Genomic DNA, 27511 nt, shown 5'->3' with positions numbered 1-27511 from the left:
GGTGCTAAGCATAAGCAACGCTGCCATCAGATTAACTTATGCTTACCTTTATTTACAGTAGGTGCTCAAAATGATGTCCCTCTGTGGTCAGAGCAACCTGACGTCTCCTTAACATGATAGCAAACACTTGACAAATTTTGGCTGCCAAAATGTGGGAAACGACTAGCCGAACCTTGATTCCAACTCTTCGAGTGTATGGGGATTGGTTGCATACACCTCATCTTTTACCATTCCCCAAAGATAAAAGCCTCACATATTTACATCTGCTGGAGAACGAGGAGGCCAGTCAACTATCCAATCATCTAAAACAATTCATATTGCTGTCACAGAAGCATTGGCAATGTGCGGTATTGCACCATCCTGCATGAAATAACCAAACACCTTTTCATTAGGTGTTAGTTCTCGGGGACGGGAGGGGGGGGGGGGGGGGGGAGGGGAGGATGCAGTTCATTGTTCACATATTTGTCAGAGCGTATTGTTCTGTGGAAAACAATTGGTCTAATAATCTGTCTTGCACTAACTGCACACCGCACCCCGTTTTCACATCATGCAGAGGTTGTTGATGTACTTCATAACGATTTTTGGAGCTCCAACGTCAGCTATTCTGAGAATTTACATATCCCGACAAATGCAGCAACACTTCCTCGGAAAAATCTTCTCAGAATGAACTTCCCCATTGTGCACAGACTGTAACAGCCAGCTGCAATAACAATGTCGAGCAACAGTATCCGAGTTCCTCAGCTGATGCACTACCATTATTTTGTGTGGTTTCAGTTTCAGTTTGTGTACAGCTCTGTGAGCAGATGCTCTTGACACACCAGTATGGAGTGCCAAATGGCGCAGCAGATATCTTCTCAGACTGCTTTCCAAGGCCTCCCCCATCTTATCTAGTTTATTTTCGGTTAAAACACTAGGTTCTCTAGGTCTTCGTTTGTGTAACACAGATCCAGTCTCTTGAAATTTCATCACTAATGTGCGCATTGTCGAATCACTGAGAACATGCACACGGGAAATTTTCATGTGAATTCAAGCCAACATTCCACATACGATTCTGTTTTTGCATAGTTCAACACAAAAAAAACTCCTCGATCCTTTGTGTATACCATACCATATGAAACTCTACACAAAACAAACCAAAACACATAAACACTCAGTCACACCGTACAAAAGACATGTGCACTGTGTTTCTGTCTGAGGACCTGGCCCAGTGACATACAGACAAGGAGGCCCCGGGCTTGGCGCAGTTGCAGTAATGATATCTAGCATCAATATCTGAACTTCACAAAAAACTGAAAAGAAACCACCAGTACTCTCAAGAGTATGAGATACACTGTATTATATTTGTCTGCTGATATAAGAGCTTTCTACAAAGCCTTCGTCATCTAAGAGATCTTTTCCTAATTATTATCTGTTATTTGTAAATGAGTACCAACAAGTCTATGTAATTAAGCATACCAATATTTATGTCTCATTACGTGACATTAAAGACTATGAATGTGTAGTTCAACAGACAAAGTTTAACTTAATTTACATCATTAACTTAATTTCAATTATTTTAGAGACACTTACTGTGGAGTTTCGAGAGAAGCATATGTCTTGAACCATTTGACAGTGGCAGTACGTCCAGCATGGTCCACACTTTGAACAACACCATACACTCTCATGCATGCATCCTCCTTGTTTTCAATCACAAAATCTCCAGGAAAGAATTCTTGATCATCCAGATGGTGTATTGGATACAGCTCAGTTGATGGAATATTGTACTCTACAGAACCATCCTAGAGGAAGAAAAGCAGCTTAAAATATAATAAATGCATTACCTCTTTCCTGAGAACATCCACAAGACTAAAAAAAAAAAACAAAATATCTTTGCAACAGCTGCTCCTATGATAAGTCAGCGAACAAATACTGCATGCCATTAGTCAACAATTTTTATTTATTTTCAGGTAATGACATTTGTCCTGCTGTTTACGTACTGCAGCAGGTTGCGTTACATATATTAGCCAATAAAGCCATATTTCTACATTACATTACTAAATGTTTTGTCGCAAATATCTTCAACACGAAACTTACATTACAGTGAACAAAAGAAAATGTCTACCAATGACTACCAGAATTTTAATCACATTTTAATTAAATATTTATTCTTTGCAATATGTCACTTGATAAAAAGAAGTCAGCTCCTTTTATAAATTATTTTACTCTCCCACACAAAAATGAAGGCTACTTAAAAAAGACTAGTTGCAAGCAAGTCAAATAATGGAGCCAGGAAAACAGCTTCACATGAGTAACAGCCCTTGCAAAGAACATCTGCAACATTTTTGTCACTCTGGCATCAAGATAAATGTTAGAAACATGTTGTCTTTTTCAAACAAATGTACTATCTATACCATTTTCCTAACAAATATTTAACGCAGCACATTATAACCACAGTTGCAAAATTAGTAATTGCAAGGTATATACAGCTTTGCATATTTGGGGGGGTGGGGTGGGGGGGGGGAGCAAATTTTCCTATTAAAAATACCATTTTCCTCAGATGAAAATGCACTTTTCCTGAATGAAAATACACTATACCCTTCATGAAAGTACGTTTTTTCTGTGTTAGGTGGCAATATATTTTCCTTCACAGCTGTAAAACTTAGCAATCCTTTGAATGGTTAAGGTTTCACACACCGGCATAGAGCTTCCCAGCACTTTAGGAAACACAGCCAGACAAAAAAACAATGTGTTATGGGAAGATCTTTGATGCTAGGTAACATTTATGCTGCATATTTTGGTATTATGAAAATATGATCACAAATTCCACCAAATATAGCACAGTAGCTTCCAAAGCACTGAAATCGAGATTGCAATGTGCTTTGGTCTGCAAACTAAAGCTCACGTCACATGATCTCACTATCCAAATATAGCAAATATTCAGAGCATAGGACATATGATGTAGCCAGCCAATAACAACATCACTGTTAAGTAGTGCAAACACACAAACAGGGAAAGTTAATGGTTTAAATTAATATACACACAATATACCTACAAGAAAAATTAAGCTCTCTCATATAATATTGGTCAGCAGAAAATTTTTGCTGTTTTTTCCAAGGGCATGGTTAGCCAGGATTACAAGAATACAGATTAAATTGAAATAGGAGAATATTTCTGACAAGCATGTTTATAAATTTCACTGCTGTGCATCAAACATTTCATGGGTTACCAGGGTATATACAAGGACAAGGAAAAAAAATTCCCGGATTTTTCCCAGATTTCCTTGTTAAAAATACAGTTTCTCCCGGATGAAAACACACTTTTTCCATGTCAAATGACAGTAGATTTTCCCTCGGAATTGTACAACTTATCAATCCCTTGAATGGTTGTGTTTATATACACAGACGTAGAATTTCCTGGCACTTTAGAAAACAAAACTCGGGGAAAAAAACATGTTTTGGAAAGATCTTTGAAGGGCAGCAACATGTTCGCTGCATATTTTCGTATTACGAAAGTATGAATTCGTATTCCACCAAAAACCACATGTTATTTTCCAAACCATTGAAATCGAAATTGAGATGCGCTTTTGTAAGCCAGTCATAGCTCATGTCACATGATCTCGCCAGCCAATGACAACATGACAGCGGATATTGAGACCATAGGACACGTGATGTACTCAGCCAATAGTAACATCACTGCTAAGTAGCGCAAATACACAAACAGGAAAAGTTAATGTTTTAAATTAATATATGTAGTGGTGCTACTAGAAAAACAAAGCTTTTACATACCACAAGAGAAGCTAAGCTTTTACACATAATGTTAATGTTTTTTGCGCGTGTTACACTTCAGGATATATAACACAAATGTGCCAGCCCAATTTTTGTCGAGTCCATTGACTTGTCCTTGAAGTTTTCCACAAATAAATTAGTTACCAGAGAGGAAAGAGGGCTTCCTGTAGTACTACATCAATTTGCTCATAATAACGATATAAATGTTCGATCTTCTGGGCTCAAAATTCCTCTAAATGGATCGTCACCAAAGAGTTGATTTTTAAATGAGAGTCAAACACTCTGTGATTTAAGAAATTCATCGTACATTCTCGCACATAGTCCAACTTGCGTAAAAGGAAATTTACTGTTAAAGTAACGCTTTCAAACCACCATTCACATTATTTTCCCACGACATGTTAGAAACAGGTTCATTCCATTCAGGGAGAGCCAGATAACAGGCGTGACCACGCTTGCGTGGCTACGATGATGCAGGAAGACCGTATGTTCGTACATGTAAAAAATTAAAAGATCTTACATTATGTCATAAAAGAAACAAGACATCAGAGGATACTCCAAAAGCATCGGAATTTCGTGAACCACACTAAAATGTGCACATTTAAATTGCACACTTAAAGTGTACATTCATATGTCCAGATTCCCAATGAAATAGGCCTCGACCTGATATTAAGCTTTTCAGTGTGGTTTTCGGGATTTTCTTGGAGTACCAGTACTGTATTTCTCATGTTTGGTTCTTTATTATGGCATAATGCCATATATGCACTAAGATGAAAACGTGCACTTTAAATGCAGCATGCAGTTGAAACTAGCCAATAGTGTAGAATTAAACATTTTGATTCAAATACATTGACTGCTGCCTCAGCAGGAAAGATTAATAAAAGCCAAATTTCTTTAGCAAACCGATAAAAATAACTTCATTGTTCTGCAAGGTGATTAATGTCAGAAATGTGGAAATAAAATAAAATCTGAAGCTAACAACGTGTTTTAGTCTTTCATAATTATGTGAATGTATTTTAATTCACTCGATAGCTCCCGGTCACAGAAATCCACTTTGTTTTCATTTGACGGGCGAGCAGTAAATGAAGAGGAAACAGCAAAATCACTAAATGTAAACACGGGTCACGTGGAGACTACACACTTCCCCACTATAATTCAGACTGTTCTGCGCATCAACTACGGATCTACGATATTTCCACACCTGGGCAATACTTTGTTAGAGTATCAGTTCTTACCAGTCAATATTACAAAAAAATTAACTGAAAACTAAAATAACGAAAAATTCCTGGAATTCTAAAAAATTCCCGGATTTTTCCGTTTTCTGCCGGATGATAAAATTCCCTGGTTTTTCCCGGGTCGTATACACCCTGGTTACCTGACTGAATACATGTTCCAATGAGCACTCAGACATTTCCACAGAAAAGCTGATTACATGTGAAACTGTTCAATAACTCTCTTCACACTTTTTTTTGAAGAACAATTATACTTTCCGCCAATTCTATAGCATAATTTGTAATCTATGAAAGAACTAAAATAAATACAAAAAACTAACCTTGAACCTTGATCTTTTTTTGGCATGTGTTACTCTTTAGGATACATCAAAAACAAATGTGCCAGTAAAATTTTAAATTAGGGCATATATGTCTGGTCTTCTGGGCAAAACGTTTTTCGAAATGGCTGCTCCTCAGTGTTAAGTTTTGAATGAAAGTCTAGTGCCCTGCAATTTAAGAACCTCATCACACAACACACAACATAATTCAAATTGGGTAAAAGGAAATTTACTTTGAAAGTAACACTTCTCAAACCACTATTCACAATGTTTTCCCATGACCTGCTACAAATGTAAACAGTTGTTACATCACACTCATCAAAACGAGGCCCACAATCTTTTAGATACTACATGAAAAACAGTCTGTTGTTATGAAATATTGCATAGTCTTTGACACATTTTGTTGTTGGTGGATGCTTGTGTGTAAACCACAGTTTTTGTTGTAAATGGCGCATTTTCTTTGCATTTGAAGTTTTATTTTAGTGTTATTCTCTTGTTTATGTTTTACTGCTGCAGTAGCAAACCGAAGTAAAATTCTTCGTTACAGTATCAGTCATTACCAGTTGAAACTACAAAATTTAACTAGAACAATGACAAATTCCTGGAATTCTAAAAATTTCCAGAGTTTTTCCCAGATTTCTCTCCGATGAAAAAATTCCTGCATTTTTCCTGGGGCATATACACCCTGTCTATAATATTGTGAGCATACAAAACGAATTCTCACCCTGCTGGAATTAGTATTTTATTTATTAAGAGAGAAACAGGAGAAGTAAGTTTGTTGCAGATATTAACATGGAGCAAGAAACTTGCAGCTATTCCCAATTAGTGAAATTAACACTCAGGAGACTATCAATGGCAAAATTAATAAGGCATCAGAGATGAATTCATTTTCTAGGCCACACTATGATACATGCAAATTATTAAAATTCAGACTACTAGCAAATAGAGAGAATATTTTATTTTACTGAATCACTTGAGTATTTCACCAAATTAATATTTTCTTCTTAATTACACCTTCTCCTACAGCAGCTAACTGTGCCTGCAAGAAATATTCCTGCACAAGCTCATGTTTTGAGTGGCCATTCCAATCCACATATTACACAGATGCATCTTTAATACATACCTGCCACACCACATCAGCTACTGAAGAAGTTGAAAGTGTTTCTACAACAACACGTGTTCCAGGTGTCAACTGTACAGGGGGAGCACGTTTCCGAGTACGGAGAAGCTTCTTTTTCTTTAAAACTTTTGTCATCAAGGCTGGGCCCCGTTTCTTTTTGCCTAAACAAAGCACAAATATAAAACTTATGTCATAGCATCACTAAATTAGGCAGTGACATGACATTACGTTATGAGTTAGCAACGCCACCATTCCATGACATGAGATGGCAACTGTTAATTATCAGAGTCTGGTAAGTGGTATTCCTGTTTCAGAGTCTTGTAAATCCTTTCCAAATTTCATTTTTAAATCATATCTTATTGGCAAAACGAAATGGTGACATACATATGGTTTCTTTTATGTAAAAACAGTAAATTACCTATTGATGAGTGATTAGAAATGATATCTTGAATTAATGTAACCTCCCTCAAGGTCAGAAAAATTGAGACATGCACATTTAAAGCTTCACGGGCTAAAGCTGCAATTTCAAACAATGAAGCTGAAATCATAAACACATGAATATTACTTTTGTGAAAGTCATCTTATGAATTGTGGATTCCTTTGAACAAGTTCAATGAAAAAAATCATGTAATTAGAGTAGAATATTTGCTATAGCTTTCTGTGTTCTGCTCAAATACCAGGCTGACATCGATAGGCAGATATGTAAGATATGTCTGTAACAGTAACACATAAGACAACCTGTTATTGTGTGAGATGGCAGGCATCCCATACATCAGGAGCTTAACTAGATGACTGGTGCATGTATCCTAAGTGCAGTCCGCCCCGGTAGCTGAGTGGTCAGCGTGACAGACTGTCAATCCTAAGGGCCCGGGTTCGATTCCCGGCTGGGTCGGAAATTTTCTCTGCTCAGGGACTGGGTGTTGTGTTGTCCTAATAATCATCATTTCATCCCCATCGACACGCAGGTCGCCGAAGTGGCGTCAAATCGAAAGACCTGCACCAGGCGAACGGTCTACCCGACGGGAGGCCCTAGCCACACGACATTTCCATTTATCCTAAGTGCAGAAGTAATGACTGATATTTGATCCCATTTCATTAAATTAATGTATTCTATAACACTTATTATGCAAATGATTCACCTATTACTTTTTCTAGTGTTACTGGTCCTTAAAATGGTTAGTTTTCTTTCGTGTGTGAACATTATACCCAGATGCTACCAATGAGAGGTATCCCACATAAGTGATAAGGAATTAATATCATAAAGAGTAGATAAATGGGTCACATCCCTCACTAATTTGTGTCAAGAGTACAGAAATGCGGAATGCAGCTTCCAATCATGGAAAATTGTAGCAAACCATATCTGAGAAGCTGCTTCACCCTGTTCCATATGATCGTCATCACATTTAGTGATATGGATGGCTGAGCAATCTTGTTAAAAACTGGATCACATGTACATCCTCTTGTACCCTTTGACTGTGTGACATCAGCAGTTCCATTATAGCTTGATCCTTATTAAGACTGATGGTACCACTAATGCAATTAAGCATGTCAGCTCTGCTGAATAATTAAATGTAAGCAGTTCTCTCAATGGTAAATGTGTAGTGTGGGGCAAACTGGCTCCATGAAATCCATACATACTGGGTGGTCCAGCTATTGTCATATTTAACTCATCAGTGAGGATGGCTTGTTTCAAAGTACAAATTTTCCTTAAAAATGGCAAACATGTTGTGGTCGATTGTGATTCTTGGGAAGAATGTGTTTCAAAATGGTTCTCACTGAGAATAATCCAGCGTCATTCAGTAACTATCAAATAGTGTCACAGAGAACTATGGAAATCAAACCAACCTCAGATGAGTATAAACGTGTAAGACAGGTCCTGGGGCATGAGGTTTTGAGAAGACAAGTGACGTTCTCCTCCAACGAAACATTTCACATTCTACTGCCTAAAATCCTCTTCCATTATTACATTTTACACAACTGTTTAATCCAGCCTGAAATTCTTTGATATGACCTAATTACACCTTATGTTCTGAATCAGGATGTATCCAAACACAAGGACCACAATTAAATGTCGTTTCATTCATGCGGCTTCAGTTTGTCCAATAACTCACTGATATACCGATGTCTACAGTCTGTAAAACAAGAAACCTTACACAAAGTGTAAGACTGCAAGACCCAGTATAGTTGTGATTATTGACTATTTTAGGTGCCTCTGCGATAGTTCATGTTACCCTAACTAACTCTTACTCCACAGAGCACACTCAAAAGCAGTTTTCGCATCCACAAAACGAACTGTTAAGATTAAGAATCAGTTTTCAAGGTCAGTTCTTCAAAATCATTGCAATAGGACAAACAAAATGTTTTCCAATGTTTGTACCATAGAGACTGACTTGAGTTTTTCTTTGCAAAATAAAATCTTTACACGAAAGACCGATTTTGTATCCAATGAAGTAAAAATCAACCTTCCTGAGCTGCCACTATACTATCACGTTCTGGGTAACAGATCTGCTTAATGACAATGAGCTACACTAACCTGATATAGAAGCATATAAACACCATGACATGCACAACTGTGCTTAAATTTTAGTCAGAGCAATTCGTACTATATTTTGAAAGTTTATGCTATTAGTTTCAGATTTCACTCTCTCCTCAGTCATATGCTCTAAAAGCTAACACTCTCATCAAACCTCTGATGTGATAGTGAGAGTAATTGAAGTGGTACCTCTGTATGAATTTCATTTGGAGACAGCTGATAAACAAGTAACAATAACAATAGTAACAGTAATACTAACAATAATAATAACAATGGTGATAATGAAGCATGCATATGCTGATTTATTCGTAGCTAGGATAGAGGGGAGGCTGGCCTTGCTCAACATCAAGCTTCAAAATTGAATGATTGCAGATTTTTAACAATATTTTAATCACTATTAACAACAAAAACATAATAAATTTTTATATGAAATTTATTACAGACCAGTAATAAAATTTAAAAAATTAAACTTTACAAGCAATCACAAAATAATTTCTCATATTTTCTTATTTCGCTAAGTTGCCACAAAATATGGCAATAACTTTTTTCCCTTCAAATGCATCATAGCTCAAGGTAATCACTATTATGATGTTCAGTTTTACTCAACAGATCAATCACATCATGTATCCTAGTAATGTACAAAATCTTGTCCTGTTTTCTCTGAACGAGCTAACTGTTTTTCTTTGTCTCATCACACTAAAAATGATGGCCTTGCACTGTGAAACTATTAGGTCATTTCCAACAATGGCAACAGAGGTCCCTAGTAAAGTGGAAGTCATACTGCAGAATAGTTGGTTAGTTAAAATTTTCCACAGATTATCTGAATGATGTTTTTTTATCGAAATTATGTGGAATGAGCCAGTTTACAGCACAAATTTTGTGATATAATGTCTATAATTTAAGAGTTTTGGTAACAACTCACCAGATAGTAGTGGCACCAAATTGGTAACAGGTGCACAAACAATACTAAGACCATCTCTAGCTTTCAGATGAATTCTCAGGACTGTGACTCGGTTGCTCGGATAATTCGCATCTATGTAGTTCAGAAGAGCTGGTACTTGGAAGAAGTATCCAGATGGTTCAGGTTGCGATGCAGCCATTGGAATCAAGCTTGTTATGCTCAGCAGTGTGTTCTGCTACTGGGTGGTCAACTCCACTCTCGGCTACAGCTTGGCAACAGTCATTCATTCAAGTGGACAATCGTTTGATGGTCATGTCCCCATAAAATGCTGTGCACACATGACAGCAGAGCTGCTATGTGTCATAACTGCTTTTACATGTGGCCCTGCCTCTGATGAGATAGGATAAGCTGGTGACTGGACTGGAGCAGAATGTGCTGGGTGGGAGAAATTTAACAGGTTTTGTAAGGATATGGAAATGTGTGGCAAAAGGATAGACTAGGATATTGTGTAGATTGGGTGGGCAGTGGCATACCACTTCAGGATAGATGGAAAGGATTGTGGGTAGGATGTCCCTCACTTCTGGGCATGATAACATGTAGTTTAAATCCTTAAACCCTAGCAAGATCCCCCGCCCAATCCAACATATACCTTCACCAGACAGTATCTGCTGAACTGCAGTCCTGGCACTGCGTATCCAGCTGTCATAACATTTCCATTCAGGCAGGGGCAGGGGGTGGGAGTGGGGGTGGGGATCTACCCAAAAAAAAGCATTCGTTGGAACACTAGCAAAGTCTTCCGTCTTGTTTGTGCACCAGTCAACAACTCAGTGCTTCTACTATATGGTAAGCTGGTACTTTCACTCCCAAATTATTTTCAGTGTACAGAATACATAGACATAATTGCTACATCATTGTGGATACTGCTTGTTGATCATTTGCCAGTTCCTAAATGGCACACTAGCCTAAATTTAACTTCATGGACATGTCTTTTAAATCTACTCCGGCACCCATACTTAAGACTAGTTACAGGGTATCAGTTTGTAATTAAGAATGCATCTCTCAAATTGAAATATCTGTCCAGAAGAAATGATTTTAAATCAAACTTGAAACCTGCTTTATTACCTGAACTGTCAGATATTTTGGTAAACGTTTGCTTTTAGCATTCACAAAAAAGCAGCTAAACATGTAGCAACGATTAATGATAAATATGCATTACTGTTTGGGGACACTTCTTCGACATGAACATTTTGCTCATATTTAATCACCATGTATGAAATCATAGATCCTCACAACGAACCAAAAGCTATTTTAATTTCAATGTTTATTTTCTTTCTTAAATGTAGTGTAGTATGCTCTCTGCCAGCATGTCTTCTCCTTCACAAATGATTACATTGTTAAATCTGTCACATTTTAAAGTGTAACTTTTGAAGTGTATTCTGAAAACTGTTGTTATTTTTATGAACAGCATATTCAATGGCAGCTGTGAATGAATTACTTATTTGGTAGTTCCTTAAATTTTTCACGCTGATGGAAAATTCACTACCCAATAGCAGACCTCTCTCTTTCCTATCAAATATTTACAGGTTGCACTTTTGCACACAAAGACTTTTTCCATAAGCAACTTCTGTGTACATACAATTTGCTATTCTACGAACTAAAATGCGATTATACCTGATCACACATTCAAGTTAATAACCTTAACACCAAGGATCTCAGATTGCTTTATCTTTATAGTACTACACATTGGTACTTTGACTAAAATTTACTCCCGAATCAGTGAAACAGAGCTACAAAATTCAATAGTGTGACTGTGTTAACTTTGTTTTGATCTTCTTTGCTAACATTTACTACCTGATAATGGCACTGTCAATACAGGAACACTAGATACACTCAACTGACAAAGTCATTTTGGAATTTATATACCTTTGGCTTTCTCTGACTGAAATCCAGTTCAGACATGAAACTGGAACCATTGAGTGGAATGGTGGTTCCCCAAACATACAAAGATTTAGTATAAGCTATGTATCTCAAAGCTGATTGGAAGGTTCAAATCGAACCATTTAATTATTAATTTTACACTCGACCAATATAATTACTCTACATCTACATCTATACTCTACGAATCACTTATGATGTGCATGGCAGAGAGTATGCTCCACTACACTTGCTATTATGGCTCTTTCCCTTTCCATTCACATACGGAGTTAGGAAAAGTATTGTTTAAATGTCTGTGTGTGCTGTAATTAATCTACCCTTATCTTAATGATCCCTATGGGAGCGATATGTAGAGGTTGTAGAATATCTCCAGAGTCATCATTTAATGCCAGTTCTTGAAACTTTGTCTGAGACTTTCTGGGGATGGTTTCTGTTTATCTTCAAGATTCTGCCAGTTCAGTTCTTTCAAAATCTCAGTGACACTCTCCCATAGGTCAAACAAACCTGTCATAGGATACCATTTTTTTTTTTTTTTTTTTTCATTTTCTTGAACTGTCAAATTTTACATTTGCGAACATTTAAAGAAATGTTGCCAATCATTGCACCACTATGACTGAATATTTGTACAGCTCCATTCAGACTGTACTTCGTTGTGGATAACAGCATCACCTCCAAAAAGTCTGAGGGTACTACTAATATTGTCTGCAAGGTCATTAATACACAACATACACAGCAAGAGACTCAACACACTTCCACAGGGTACACCCAACGTTACTTCCTGTCGATGGCTCTCCATCCAAGATAACATGCCACATCCTTCCTACCAACAAATCCTCAACCCAGTCACATACTTCGTCTGATACCCCATATACTTTTGATATATGCAAAGGTGTAGTATTGAGTCAAATGCTTTTCGGAAACCAAGAAATACTGCACTTACCTGACTGCCTTGACCCCTGGCTTTCAGGATGTCATCGGAGAAAAGGGCGAGTCAGGTTTCACATGATCTATGTTATAGATAGCTTATTATATTTGAGCTCAGAATATGTTCTATTATTGCATCATACTATTAACTCACAGCAGATGGAAAGAAGAAAATGGCAAAACCGATGCTATCTAGTCCAGGAGTCACTAACCATTTATCAATGTAAGTAATAGATTTTTCACCTTGTGATCCAGTAGAGCTACAGCCACTGCTAACAGAAGCTGTGTCTGATATGCTAGCAGTGTCCTCCGTATCCCAGTCAGACATGCTACTTGGCTGTTCAGGCGATGCAGCTGTCTGTGGTGGCGGAGGTGGAAGCAAACTGGGGTTGCCACTATTGGAGACAGGTGCCACTGGAACAGCCTGATGTTGCTCTTGGACCAGCTGTTCCTGGGGGACAATCTGCTGTTTTTTTTCTTCTTCATCTCCACCTTCAGTACCATTCCTTTCTGCAGCTGGTATAACTTCCATCATACCTGCTATGGGGAAAACAAAAATAAATAAATAAAAAACTTATTGTAATAATAACTACATACTATGAATTAAAGTCCACACATCATTTTCTGTCTGTACATGAAGGCTAATTTCACAAATTACTGTAATGATTATACTGTTTTCATTAATACATAGACTCATTCACGAGGAAGGTTCATGTATATAAATTATAACTGTTACGCTCGACGAGTCACCCGGCCATAGATACTAAGTGCTTTCCATGTGAAACCAAGGCGGGTTGCCAGTAACAATTTGAAATTTGTTAACTCACTATGATGAAACTTAGTGTCCTAGACCACCTTCACCACCAAAGTATTACCACAGTATGGGCAGTAAAAGAGAGAAGTAAGTTCCAACTGACATTTCCATTTTTCCACATTTACGGATATAGTGTACCACAGAAGTAAGGGTAGTGTGGCTAGGAAAACAGATATATATATATATATATATATATATATATATCAATATTAAATTACTTTGAATTGTTTATATATATACACACACACACACACACACACACACACACACACACACACACAAAGATGATGTGACTTACCAAACGAAAGCGCTGGCAGGTCAATACACACACAAACAAACACAAACATACACACAAAATTCAAGCTTTCGCAACAAACTGTTGCCTCATCAGGAAAGAGGGAAAGACGAAAGGATGTGGGTTTTAAGGGAGAGGGTAAGGAGTCATTCCAATCCCGGGAGCGTAAAGACTTACCTTAGGGGAAAAAAGGACGGGTATACACTCGCGCGCACACACACACACACATATCCATCCACACATATACAGACACAAGCAGATGTCTGCTGTCTCAGTTCATTCATTGTTGTTGGTAATGGAGGCACATAAACAGAATCCTTCATAAACCTCACAAGAAATAATCACATACAGTCACGTACGGTGACCTTCGAGGCCAGTAATGCAAGGCTGAATCATTTGGTCCAGTGTGACCGACCCATTGTTCAGTAATCCTTTGATTTAAAAAATCCCGCACTTCCAGAATTTGTTCGAATCAGTCTCCAACTGTGGGAAAATAAAGTTCTCAAGCATATCGAGATACATGCTTCCTGTAACAGTGTTCTCAGCAAAGAAAAATGGACCATACACCTTTTCCCAGGGAATTGCACAAAACACATTACATTTTGGAGAGTCCCTCTCATGTTGTACAACTTCATATGGTAGTTCCATACCCCCATATTCTCACATTATGATGGTTCACTTTTCCACTTAAATGTAATCTTGCCTTGTCACTAAACACTAAGCATGGAAGAAAAATGTCATCCTCCATCTTACCAAGAACGAAATTACAGAACTCCAGACATTGACACCTTCACGAACAGCTTGCAGTAACTGAATTTTATATGGTTTCATGTGTAAACGTTGCTGCAACACATGCCACATGGACACCGTGGACATGTTGAGCTGTATAGCTGCACAGTTAACGGATTTCTGTGAACTCCTTGTGAAACTATGGTGGATGCGTTTGACATCTTTGTCAGACGCTCAGGGACAGCCCGGCAATTTACCTTTACACAAACCACACCACAGCTAGTATGAAACTCACGCTGGACAGTTATCACTGATTTGTACTGGGCAAAATGTAGACCACAAAAGGCTTTCTGTTGTACTGACACAATTTTTACTAGAGCTGAAATTGGCGCACAATGCTACTACCTAGCAGGAGCCATTTAAAAATCAAGAGTTTGCTCTTTCCAACAGCACATTGTTCATGCTCAAACAACAGTTATGATTTTTATATGGGGTGCTTCTTTTTTATACATCCTGTATAATGATACAGGGTGTTTCAGTACAGTGCTTACAAACATTCAGGACAGATAGAGTACACATACAAGATGGAAAATCACATAGCAGCACACAGTTGGAAATGTTTTCCTGGTACAGTACTGACACAAAACACACAAGAAAGAAAGGACATAAACAAGGCGAGGAAACATGTTCATCATGCATAGTACAGCAGAAACCAAGAAATAGGAAAAAGAAACAGAAAAGATCATCATTAAATAAGGTGTTTGAAATTATGACCCCAGACTGTGGCACAGGCCTCACATACCCAGTGCATGGAAGATCTGATGTTCTAGAAAACACCGGGCATGTCCCAGACTTCCCCAGTAGCTGCCACAACGCATTGGGGGGGGGGGGGGGGGGGGGGTGTTATACATCACTGTCTTGACATAGTGCCATAGGAAGTGAGGTCTGGCGATCTTGCTGGTCAGTGCACCAGACCACTCCGACCGAGCCAGTGTTAGCGATACGTTGCATTCAGGTGGTGATGCACATCAAGGCTGTACCGTGAGGTGTCCCATTATGCTGATACTATATGGCAGAACACACAGCAATGGGTACATAAGTGTCATCCTATAGCTACTGCAATACTTGCTGAAGAAAGATGAGATAGGTTGCCCTGTCAAATGTTGGGGCAACAAGTACAGCTCGATGAGGTGGTCTTCAATGAAATTGGCCCATACATTAAATTAAAAGAGCCTCTGGGATTCTCTTCAGACCGCAAATGCGTGTTGTGGGTGGTTGAACACTCCATCCCACATGAACGTCACCTCATCAGTGAACAAAATGTTGGCTGGGGAACTGGGATCTGTTATGCACATCTGTTATTACCACCATACAAAGGCCACTCGTGGAGCAAAATTGTCGTTTTCCAGTAACTGCATGAACTGGATATATTACAGCACATGGATGCAGGATATGCCAGATGCTGCTGCGTGAAATCTCAACACGACTGGTGATACCCCATTTACTGGTACCAGGATAGTTCTGTATCAGGCCCAGCACAATCTACACGAAAACGAGGTCAGGGTTGAGAGCAAGGATGAAACCCCAATAATTTCTATCTATCTTATGATGGTCCAATACTTGAAAAACTGGTAATCTCCTACAAAATAATGGCATACAGTATATTTTGTACCGCTCAAGTAAGATAAAAAGTTTTCTTGGTAATTTCAAAGATAACTTAGGTCTCCAAATGCTGGGTGTGTATCGCATTCCATGTGAATGTGTCATGTATTACATGGCGTCACATTATCAGAAGGGTTGAGGAGAGATGCAAGAAACATTAGCTACACACCCGACTGAAACAACCAAGCAAATCAGCCGTCACTGAGCACTGCCTTGAATATAATTAAAAAATTAAATACAATAAGAACAGTATCATAATGTAAACACAAATTTTCTGGAACAGTATAATAAAGGAGCTTAACAAGTACTTTGTCAGAAAAACTAATATACAGGAATGAAGGTTTCAATTAAAACAAGGCATGGGGTCTAGAACTCAATCTATTATGGCCTCCCATAAACAAGCGAACAAATTGTCATATATAACTATGCTTGCTAAATATTTGACTGCGTACGAAGCAAATTGGTGTGTTTATCAAGCATAGTTCGTGCTTGTGTTAGTGAGAAAATTTGATTGACAGAAAGTCTGACAAGATGGCGGATGTTGTTTGTACCAATGTTTTGCTGCGAATGTTTAGTGAAAAACTATTGTATTACAATTTCTCTCGCTGTTTGTTAGTTTCCCCTACTATGAAAACTACGATCAAGTAAAAACCAAAATAGCACTGACAATTACTGAAATGGTAGTGGTACCATATCTTTCCCAGCCATATATTATGCATGAAGAGGTTATGAATAAAATCAACATTTTATGCATACAGTGACAGACAAGCAAAGTGAATTGAAATAAAAGAAATTTAAGTTCTCCAGCTCTTTCATGGGCGATGTGGGCTATATGTTCCCATGTATTTTAATGAACCATCATTAGAGGACAAAGCAGAAGAGAATAAATTTTCGCATACTTCTGCCTTCTTTTTCAATGTGACACTGATGTAACGTTAAACAAGTGATCGAAACATTTCACTGCAATCTGCAAAATGTTGCTGTTATCAAGTTCTGAATGAAAAATTTCTGTTAACAAATTTCCAGTTGTACATTTCTCATTTTAAACCATCCCCTGGACCAGCATCTTGTTTTCTTCTTCTTCAAACACAGTACCAGAGGCAATGTTAAATTGCTTTATCTGTATTTGTAGCCATTCCCACTAGTGCCAAAATACTGCATACACAAAAAGTGTCTGCTTCAAAAGTAAGGTTATATTGACAAGCTTTCTTACTATGTGTACGGGCTTGTTTGACACATCTGTGGCTAGATAAGAGTGAACCTGACAGACTAGTTTGTTCTTTTAGGAGAGACTTTGTAAATTTTAAAAAGCTTCATTGTCCATATGAATAAAGTTGATGTAATCATAGGGTTCTGAGAGTAATATCCCTTCAGCATATTTTCACGGGTAAATATCTCATTTTAAGCCATTCAGTGGACCAGAGTCTTGCTTTCTTCTTCTTCTTCTTCTTCTTCTTCTTTAAATACATTGACTTTGGCAATGCCAGTACTGCTTCGTCCGCATTTGTGGCCATTCTCACTACTCTCTTAATACACATGAACACGAATAGCGTCTGCTTCAAATTGAGGTTAATCTGACAAGCATTGTCTGAACATGTACGGGCTTGCTGGGCAAATCCATGGCTAGATAAAAGCGACTTTGTCAGACATGTTTGATCGCTTGCGAGGGCCTTTAAGACCTTGCTGGCCATCAATCCACCAGAACTGGGAAATGCTGAGTGAATTTGCGTTTCACAGAATATTTTGAAAACAATGAACATAGAGAAAGAATTATATGATTATATGTTTTCACGATGATTGTATAGTAAATCACCATTTTACTGATGACACCGTTAGGTCTCTAGTGTGATAAACTTCACAAATGAATGGAAGAAGTTAGAGCAAGTTTGGAAATAGGGTAAAAAATCAACAATAGTAACATTATAATATATAGGAGAACACGTTGAAAGGAATATAGTACAAATTAAGACAGTCACAGAACCGGCTGATGAATATTAAGGGCAGTTAATATAACTACAGAATGAATCTCTCACTGTGAAGTAGTGAGTGCACTGCTTTGAAACTTGCTGCCAGATTATTAAAACTGTGTGCCAGACCAGGCCCTGAACTAAGGGCCTTACCTTTTGCGGGCAACGGTTTTACCAATCTTTTTGCCAGGAGTGCTAATCTCACAATGTATGCAGAGAATGTCTGTGAAGTTTAGAAAGTAGGAGACAGGCATTGGCAGAGGTGAAGCTGTGAGTACTTGCTGAAGGCAGGGTTCGAGCCATGGTCCGATACAAAAATATAATCAGGTAATACAAGTATTGGATGGACAGCAAATGAAGTAAACAGAAGAGTAAAAACAGCCTGCAGTCCTTTTAGTAAACTAAATAGTATTTTCAAAACTGAGCTTCTAATGTGTGTGAAAAGATAATACAAGCCTGTCTAACAATCTAAGTGTATTACCATTCTTGACTTTTTTAGAAGTGGGCTGTAATGCAAAGACAATTCAAAAACAGAAGTGCTCAATGAGCATTAAAAATTCATGTTGGATCTTACTACAAAAGATATGAAAACAAACAAATGATTAGGGAACAGAGCAGATGAAACTGAAATGGAGGTGGGCAGAAATGTAACCAGGCTGTGGGTGGCAAACTGATCAAGAAGTTTTCTGCTGAAATAAATAAATATATATTAATTAATTAAAAAGATAGAGGTATTAAGCTAATGGAAGTAGAATAGACGATATAAAGTACATGCAGTAACGGATATCTGTATCACTGAAGACCACAATGCAAGGCAAAGTCTAGATGAAACCTTTAATTCAGCACTGAATGTCAAATGACCGATACTGATGTGAAAATAAAAATAGAAGTGGGGAGGAAGAGGAAGAAGACTTCATCTGCACCACAGATATATTTTTTAAAGAATCAGTCATTTATCAAATGCAGATACCTTTAACTATAAGGATTAGTTATCACATATACAGGATGTGTGTATGATGTAGGGTACATGCAAAAGGAAATCTCTTTTTTACAACACACTACAGACAAATGACACCCATAAGAACAGCCAGGGTCACTATTTTCCAACAAAGGATTAGCACCACACCATATATTAATGTGATGAATTCCAGGTTACATACAAAAGTCCATTTTCACAGCACTCCACCTCTCAGGCTAGCAGGAAGGATCAAAGAAGTATTTCGTTTTCAATCTAGGTCACTTTTCGGTCAATGCAGTATGGCCAATATTATAATAGTGAAGAGACATTATCCTTCAAAAGTGATCATAGAATGTCTGTAATATACTCATCTTCACTTGACTAAAAACGTTTACATAGGAATAGGAAGGATGTTACAACATTTTGTTACTTCCAAGCTTCCCAACTTTTCTATTGCCAATGCATCAATTGTGGGAAGGTGAATTGTCCTTCTGAAACAATTATTTTTCCATATGGAGGCCAGGCCTCCTCTTCGGAATTTTTTTTTTTTTTCATAAAGTAGATCCAAAGTACTTATGTAGTTTTTGCCAATTATTTTTTCACAGTATCTGCCCCAAACATCCCAAGAATAAACCTAAAAAATATTTAAAGTACATTCTTTTCACATCTACGTACTGCTGCCATCAGTTAGCCCAGTCCACAATGGCTTGCTGGAAGTGTCACCTGGAACCTTTTTAATGCAGCGCCTTTTACTCACTACGACGACACACGATTCAAGACTGTACTCGAAAATCCATGTCTCAAAGCCTGTCACTATCCCACACAGAAAATGAGGGCCACTTTCTCAGCATTCCAACAACTCTTGACACTTCAGCACACAGATTTTATTCTAGAATGAGATTTTCACTCTGCAGCAGAGTATGCGCTGATATGAAACTTCCTGGCAGATTAAAACTGTGTGCTGGACAGACTCAAACTTGGGACCATTGCCTCACATGGGCAAGTGCTCTACCAACTGAGCTATCCAAGCTCTTCTGTGAAGTTTGGAATGTAGGAGATGAGGTACTGCCAGAATTGAAGCTGTGGGGATGGGTCATGAGTCGTGCTTGGATGCTCAGTTGGTAAGAGCACTTGCCAGCTTGAGGGAATGGTCCCGAGTTCAAGTCTCTGCCTGGCACACAGTTTTAGTCTGCCAGGAAGGATTTCCTTCTGGTCATCGGTCACCACTTCTGGGACCACCTTTGTGCACAGCTTTCCCATCCTTAATACAATTCTGAAAATGTGATAACCATTCAATTTCAGGAAATTGCAATCCTCTGCAATCATTCTTACACTCTGTTGTTGATCTCTGTCCAAAAGTTTCTGCACTCCCCCCCCCCCCCCCCCCCTCCGCCCCCCAACTGCCATCAAAGTTTTCTAGGTCTTCCTGAATCATCATCTGTGACTCAAACTCTTGGCTTCCCCAAAGGCTTCCTGAATCCCGGATCTTGCCCACCATCTCAGAGACAGATTTTTTTTTCCCCTCCCCTTCAGTTTAATGCAAAATGTTATTGCCTATCACCGCTCGATTAACAGCTGTGTCTTGAATCTTAACATCTCCAAAGTAAACTATGCATGAAATGTGACCCTCACTATCACAGCAACTGAGCCAAGTCGTATTCATCAACCAAGATCGTTTACCACAAGTCCTCTTGAAAACTTCATTGCTCTAGCCCTTTTGGTTAACTGGGCAATTTTATTCTTGAAACTTTTGGGATAAACCCTGTCCTCTTTTCCATAGGAATTCCTTTTGCAACCCAGAAAATACTGCCCACAGTCTCTCCAGCAGATAAAATCAACTTAGCCATCCCCTATGTTGTGCAGACCCATCTGTTTCCATCCACTTCTGTAATGACAGCTTCATTTTCTGGCATGAAGTGGTGGACCTACGTTTCTTCCACAATCACCCTTCACATGGGTCATCTCCATAAGTACAGTCATGTTAGGTTTCACCCATCAATTCCATAACTGTGGGAAATGAAGGAGTACACTTCTTACAAACCTTCACAAACTGTATCTAAATTTATGTTATTGATAACCTGTTCACAAAACACTTTTATGACTTCACAGCATTCCAATTTATTCCACTTGAATGAAATAAATTCAAAGTAACTTTAATAATTTGTACAAACTATTATACTCCTCAAATAAAGTTGTCATTTGACTGAAGTTAGAGAGAGAGTGTGTGTGTGTGTGTGTGTGTGTGTGTGTGTGTGTGTGTGTGTGCGCGCGCGCGCGCGCGCTCTTGCTTTGAAAATATGAGAGAGAGAGAGAGAGAGAGAGAGAGAGAGAGAGATAGATATGCCTTTGTACTGAGCTAAGAGCTCTTTACCTGCCTTGTGTTTAGGTTAGCTGTTGGGAAATGTACCAAGTGTACGCTAATAGTTAACAGTTGGATCACAAAACCAGGGTACATACAAACAGCAAATACTTCCTCATTGTTGTTTCCATTAACTTTTAGCACATTACTGTGAAATATGGAAGGCTAGTTGGTACTCTATAATGTTCAAAGCTGAGGCTCTTTAAAGACCAATCAAAACAACGATGAAAGGTGCAGTGTTCTGTCACTCGATGTATCATCCTACCTTAGCGGAATCATCACATTCCCTGAAGTCAAAAATGTTGGTACGTGTATTTGCTGGTTGAAGACCTTTCACGCCCAAGGGTATGATAAATTATCTTAAGCACATCGTGCCACAAGAGGGATGGGTGATGCTTGTGTTCACTTTTGTAATACATGGTAATTCTTTTACTACTGTTGCCACTTTCAGGTTATTCTGCATAGTTGGAACTTTAGCTTTTGACACAGATAGTACTCATCACGATTATGACATCATTCTATCAGAATGATAATCAGGGAAAGTACAACAGACAATGTTTTTAGTATGATTAGTTCACAGATAAAAAGGTAGTTCCGGCCATAAATTACAAAGTGATTTGGGTTTTTGCCATGTCAATCGAAATTATCTGCTCTGTTAAATAAGTGTTGGAATTACTGACCAAAAGTGATAGCGAAGATGAAAACTTCAGCGATTTTAGCTGCCCAGAAGATGAACGCAAGTATCTTCAGCCATCTACCTCCTGTAAAAGGAATGGAAATGAGAAAGTGGTGAGTGAGTTGGCAACATCAGATGATATAACAGGAGCGAGATCTGTTGAAGGAACAATGTACATAAAAGATGAAAATCTGATGTAAATTAACTGATGTAGCTTCAAATTGTCGGCGACTGGGTGGTCCGGCTGTCTCTTGGCCACAATTTTGTAGTGGCCATTCATGTGGACAGACAACTGGTTATTGTGCTAATCGAAACATCATGCAGCATTCTACATGGGAATGACCATTAACAAGCTGTCTATCCATGTGAATGGCAGCCACCATACTGCAGCCTAGAGAGAATTGGGTCCCCTGGTTGCTGATAATCCTGGGCAACATGGTGCGCTGTTCTTCAATGACCGCCAAAAAGCAGCAGCAATTCCAAACTGCACAAGTGAGAACTCCTCATACAACATATCCTTTGTTCCTGTAACTCCCTTCACCCCAACCTTCACTATACCCTGTGCCCCACCTGCCTCTACCCTGCTCCCAACTCCAGCCTCGTACAACCCAGTATTCCTCCAGCTCACTTATATAGTCCTATCCCCTCCTCTGGTTCTCTCCTGTCCTAGAAATCTGTATGGGGCTAGGAGAATTATTTTATACTTCTTAGCCTGATTTAAAAATGTGGTATACTAAAATTTTACTTTTGTTTAAATAATTATTTTATGTTTTTTTTCTTGCATGTATGAAACTTTCCAGTGGATTTTTAACATACTGATGAAATTATAAGAGAGAAGTGTTATATTTCCTGTTTATTGCAGTGCTTTTTCCACCTGATAATATCTGCAATAGAATACTGTTATACCTATCTACTAATAATAGATCATTAATTGTTATTTTCCTACAAAATAAAGAAGTGAGCAAAATTAATTTTATATAATTTTTATATGATTTCTATTCCATTACTAGCTTTCTACCCATGGCTTCGTCCTTGTACACTTGTGTCACACATCCCCCCCCCCCCCACCCACACTCCCTGTCTGTCTGTTCCCACCACCTCAACCTCAGCCATACCCTCTTACTCCCACTCTCTGTCTGTCTCTTCCTACCACCTCAATCTCTGCCATATCCTCCCCCCCCCCCCTCCCCACTCTAGATCCTCCTCCACCAGTCTCGATCTGTTTCTCCCTCTTTCCCTTTTCTCGGTCCATCTTCCCCTTTCTCCTCTTTCTGACCATCTCCTTCTCAGCCCTCTCTTTGTCCATCTAGACCTCCCACCTTGATCTGTCTACCTGCTCCTCTCCATTCTCAATCAGTCATCCCCGTCCTCGTGCATAACTCCAGAAATACATTCTGACACTACCAAAAGCACTCCGTTTTCAGGCCACAAGTGGCCCATCGGGACCATCCGACCGCCGTATCATCCTCAGTCGAGGATGCGGATAGGAGGGGCGTGTGGTCAGCACACCGCTCTCCCGGTCGTTATGATGGTTTTCTTTGACCGGAGCCGCTACTATTCGGTCGAGTAGCTCCTCAATTGGCGTCACGAGGCTGAGTGCACCCAGAAAAATGGCAACAGCGCATGGCGGCTGGATGGTGACCCATCCAAGTGCCGACCACGCCCGACAGCGCTTAACTTCGGTGATCTCACGGGAACCGGTGTATCCACTGCGGCAAGGCCGTTGCCTTCTGACACTACCCACACAACACAATAATTGTGCTGGGAAACCTGTATGTCAGGCATTAGCAATCTTTTTCACACCTGCCAAATAGACAGGTAAGACAACAAATTAATACTGCACTGTCATCCAATACTGAGCTATTTTTATAGTTTCAAGTGTCTAGCCCATCAGGAAGTTAGTTTAAATTAACTGCAAAAGTTGCACCGAACAAAAAGAGAGACAAGAAAGTGACCTAATAAAAACATGGCAAAATGCACTAGATTTTATAGGCATACTTGTGAGAGTTTATCTAACCTTACTCACATTGTGAAATGAGAAGACATTAATTCTGATAAGGTATCTGTTGCTTCATTTCATGTCTTCATAAGTCAGTAGGAAGAAAAATGAATTTATAACATTCATTTGATGTTGCCGATGTTGCCTTGTCACAAGATAAATTTTTATTTCTTCTAAAAATGCTGCACTTCTGATCATAGTATTGAATATGAGGGATGAAGAACACCACTTCCAGCTCAGCAGTTGAATCCACCTCATGGGATATCCCAACCAATACTGCCATATTGCATTTAATTTTAATCCCTTCAAAATGAAGCTCTTTCAACTTCTGTAACATCTAGCATTGAAATATAATACTATTTGATGGTGGTGAGACAGCAACATGCCACAAATTTACTTCAAGTTCCTTTATTCAAAAGATGCTGTTACTGGCTTCGAATCATTACAATTCATCGTCAGACGGCTTTCATTAGAACTTGTGGTGCATTTTTTACTGATTAGTTGTCCTAAAATATAAATGATACATAATTATAATCATGTCACATAGATTGTTGCATTACAGATTTGCACTGGGATGTGACTTACGGTAAATGTCGGTTTGGAGTACTTGTTTTCAGAGTTTTCGTCCAGCTGATGACATTTGTAGTTTTCGCCACATTTCCATCATTGCACACATAAACTTGTATAACTGAGCGCTTCATATTTGTCACTGAATGCATTTCCACCACATTCCTACCATAGCACACACAAATTTGTATCACCGAGCACTTCAGATGCACCACATGTTTTGATAGATAATAGTGCATGACTGTATAGTGGATACAGGAGCATTGTCAAGACTATCAGGACTATTAACTTTTGGAACTAACTAGATATTGTAGCAACAGTGATCCGTACAAAGATACTGTAGACTTTTAGTGAACTGTATTGTAGTATTTGGAACAGACAAGAAAAACAAGAAACAAATGAAAATATGAATTGAGAAGAAAGCCTAGTGACATAATTCAAGTGCACAGATAAAATTCTGATATTCAATGGTGTGACAAACGATAAGTTTAAATGCTGGGAACAAGCAATACCTTTGAAACCATTACCACTATTAATAAAGATAGAATGAAAGAAGAGATGACTACCTACAACATATAGTTTAGGAGCCCACTCATGGTGGAAATATATTTAGCAACAAACAGACCTACCTAACCTCTTTCAGGATGTCAATATTGAAAATGGTATGAGCAACCACGAGAAAGTTGTAGCAACAATGACTACTAAGGTACAAAGTGCAGCTAAATTTAGTTAGAAGATTTACCCATTTACTAAGTTGGATAAAGATGCAGTCTCGTCACATCTCAAAGAAAATCAGTACATTTACCTCTGGGCTGGGGCATGCGGAAGTAGTGTGGCTCAGATTTAAAAATGTGGTTGACCATACAATGGATAGATACGTACCTAGTAGCACAGTTCATTATGGGAGGGATGTTCCATAGCATGCAGTTACTGTAGAGAAACTTTCAATGAAACAGAAAATACTGCATAATTGGGGCCATAACGACATGCTGAATGAAAAGTCTTTGGCTGAGGGCAACATAAGAAGCTTGCAATAATTATCTGTAATAGGATTGTATCAAAAAGACCTCTTCCAAACCCCAAAGAAATTCTGATCATATGTATAGGCTGTCAGTTGCACCGAAGTTACTGTCCAGACACACTAGATAGATACAGGAAATAAAACTGAGGGTCACAAAGAAAAAGAAGAAGTATGGACTCTATCATCTAATGTTCATTTACTAAGGAAGATATATATGTATGTCCCAGTTTACTTCTCACATCACTGCAGACATGAATGATATTAGTGTCAGTTATGTTGAGGAACAGCTAAATCAAACATGACTCCAAGGCCTGATAGGTCCTTGTAAGATTTTGTGCAGAATTTGCAGCCAAGATAGCTCCTACTGCTTTTTTTCAAACAACATCCTAAAAGCCATGGATAAAGGAAATAACACAGATGTAGTATTTATTGACTTCTGGAAAGCAGCTGACTCAGTATCACACCATATCAAGCAAAATTTGTGACTGGATTGAGGATTTCTTGACAGGGAGGACACAGTATGTTATCTTGAATGAGAGTGATCGACAGACGTACAAGTAACTTCAAGTGTGCCCCAGGAAAGTATTCTGGGATTTTTGCTGTTCGTTTTGCAGATTAATTATCTTTGCACAAAATGTTAATTGTTACCTCATACTGTTCCCAGATGATGCAGTTATCTATAATGAAGTACTGTCTGATAAAAGCTACACAAATGTTCAGTTAGAGCTTGATAAGGTTTCAAAGTGGTGCAGAGATTGGTAACAAACTTTAAATGCTCAGAAATGTAATGCTACACACTTAAAAATACCATACTATAAAATTTCCAGACCCAGCATTACGAATGTAATCCCGATATTATTCAGTCCCTAAGTATCAGTCCCATAGGGACAATGAAGACAAAATTAAGACTATTACAGTGTGCACAAAGGCAGTTAAGTAGTCATTCTTCCTGCACTCCATATGTGATTAGAACAGGAAAGAACTCTTAACATGTAGTACCACCATGCTAAGCGCCCTCTGTCAAGCACTTCACTATGGTTTGCAGAGTATGCATATAGATGACAAACGAAATACAGTGTCAAAAATGCAATAAAGTCATGGGATCTGCTAATACAACTGGTATTATCTTTCAAGTCTAACACAAACAATAAAGACACATTAGAACAGTAGAAGTAGTTTCCCTTTTACATCAATGATATAGCAGTACTATACACTACACACACTCTACAAATTAGTTACTGGCCATAGAGATTATACTGGAGATTTCCACCCACTATTAATGAAGGAACTTACACATGCAAAATATCAAAGCAAGAGTAGAGGTCATTAGGTGAGTGCAGAAGAAAACAGCAGAAAAGAAATTTACAATAATTGTGCACACTAAAAATGGACAGTGTTAAAATCAAGGTATACATGTGAAGACCATGATGCTGCAGCTTGTGTCACTCCTCATCTCTAAATATTTCATACAAGCCTGAATTTTTAAGTGTGTAGACCCATAGTATAAAGTCATTAGATGCAAATGTGTTTCTTTTAACAAATAAGCTTTAATCTGTTCAACAATTAGAAGAAAAACAATGACACAGATGGGAATACTGTGTATCCCACACTTTCAGTGTGTGAAAGTATTTAGCACTTAATGACACACAAGTTGTGTTTCTGCAGATTTCCTGTAATAATTGCTGCCCTTTGCATGTAACAGTAGAATTTACCTTTTAATGGGGATAATTTAGTATAAATA

The 27511-nt window shown here is 38.4% G+C and overlaps 1 protein-coding gene and 1 pseudogene across 4 annotated transcripts in view; both read right to left on the bottom strand.

Annotated features, from left to right (window-relative positions):
* Positions 1-27511, bottom strand: part of LOC126457404 ((E3-independent) E2 ubiquitin-conjugating enzyme UBE2O) — a 221671-nt gene that overhangs the window by 89507 nt on the left and 104653 nt on the right. For 2 of the 4 annotated variants that reach the window (XM_050093669.1, XM_050093671.1), the window contains 3 exons: positions 12967-13263; positions 6434-6591; positions 1570-1778 (listed from right to left, as the gene is read on the bottom strand). In XM_050093669.1, coding sequence (XP_049949626.1) covers positions 1570-1778; positions 6434-6591; positions 12967-13263 — 664 coding nt within the window. The remainder of the gene's footprint in view (positions 1-1569; positions 1779-6433; positions 6592-12966; positions 13264-27511) is intronic. The other 2 variants (XM_050093670.1, XM_050093672.1) reach the window with 1 other exon arrangement.
* LOC126459200 (5S ribosomal RNA) lies at positions 23795-23911 on the bottom strand (annotated as a pseudogene).

This window comes from Schistocerca serialis, chromosome 2 (assembly GCF_023864345.2).
Source record: "Schistocerca serialis cubense isolate TAMUIC-IGC-003099 chromosome 2, iqSchSeri2.2, whole genome shotgun sequence".
Taxonomy (NCBI): Eukaryota; Metazoa; Arthropoda; class Insecta; order Orthoptera; family Acrididae; genus Schistocerca; species Schistocerca serialis.
The sequence above is the reverse complement of the archived record's forward strand: the minus strand, read 5'-3'. Positions and strand labels throughout refer to the sequence as shown.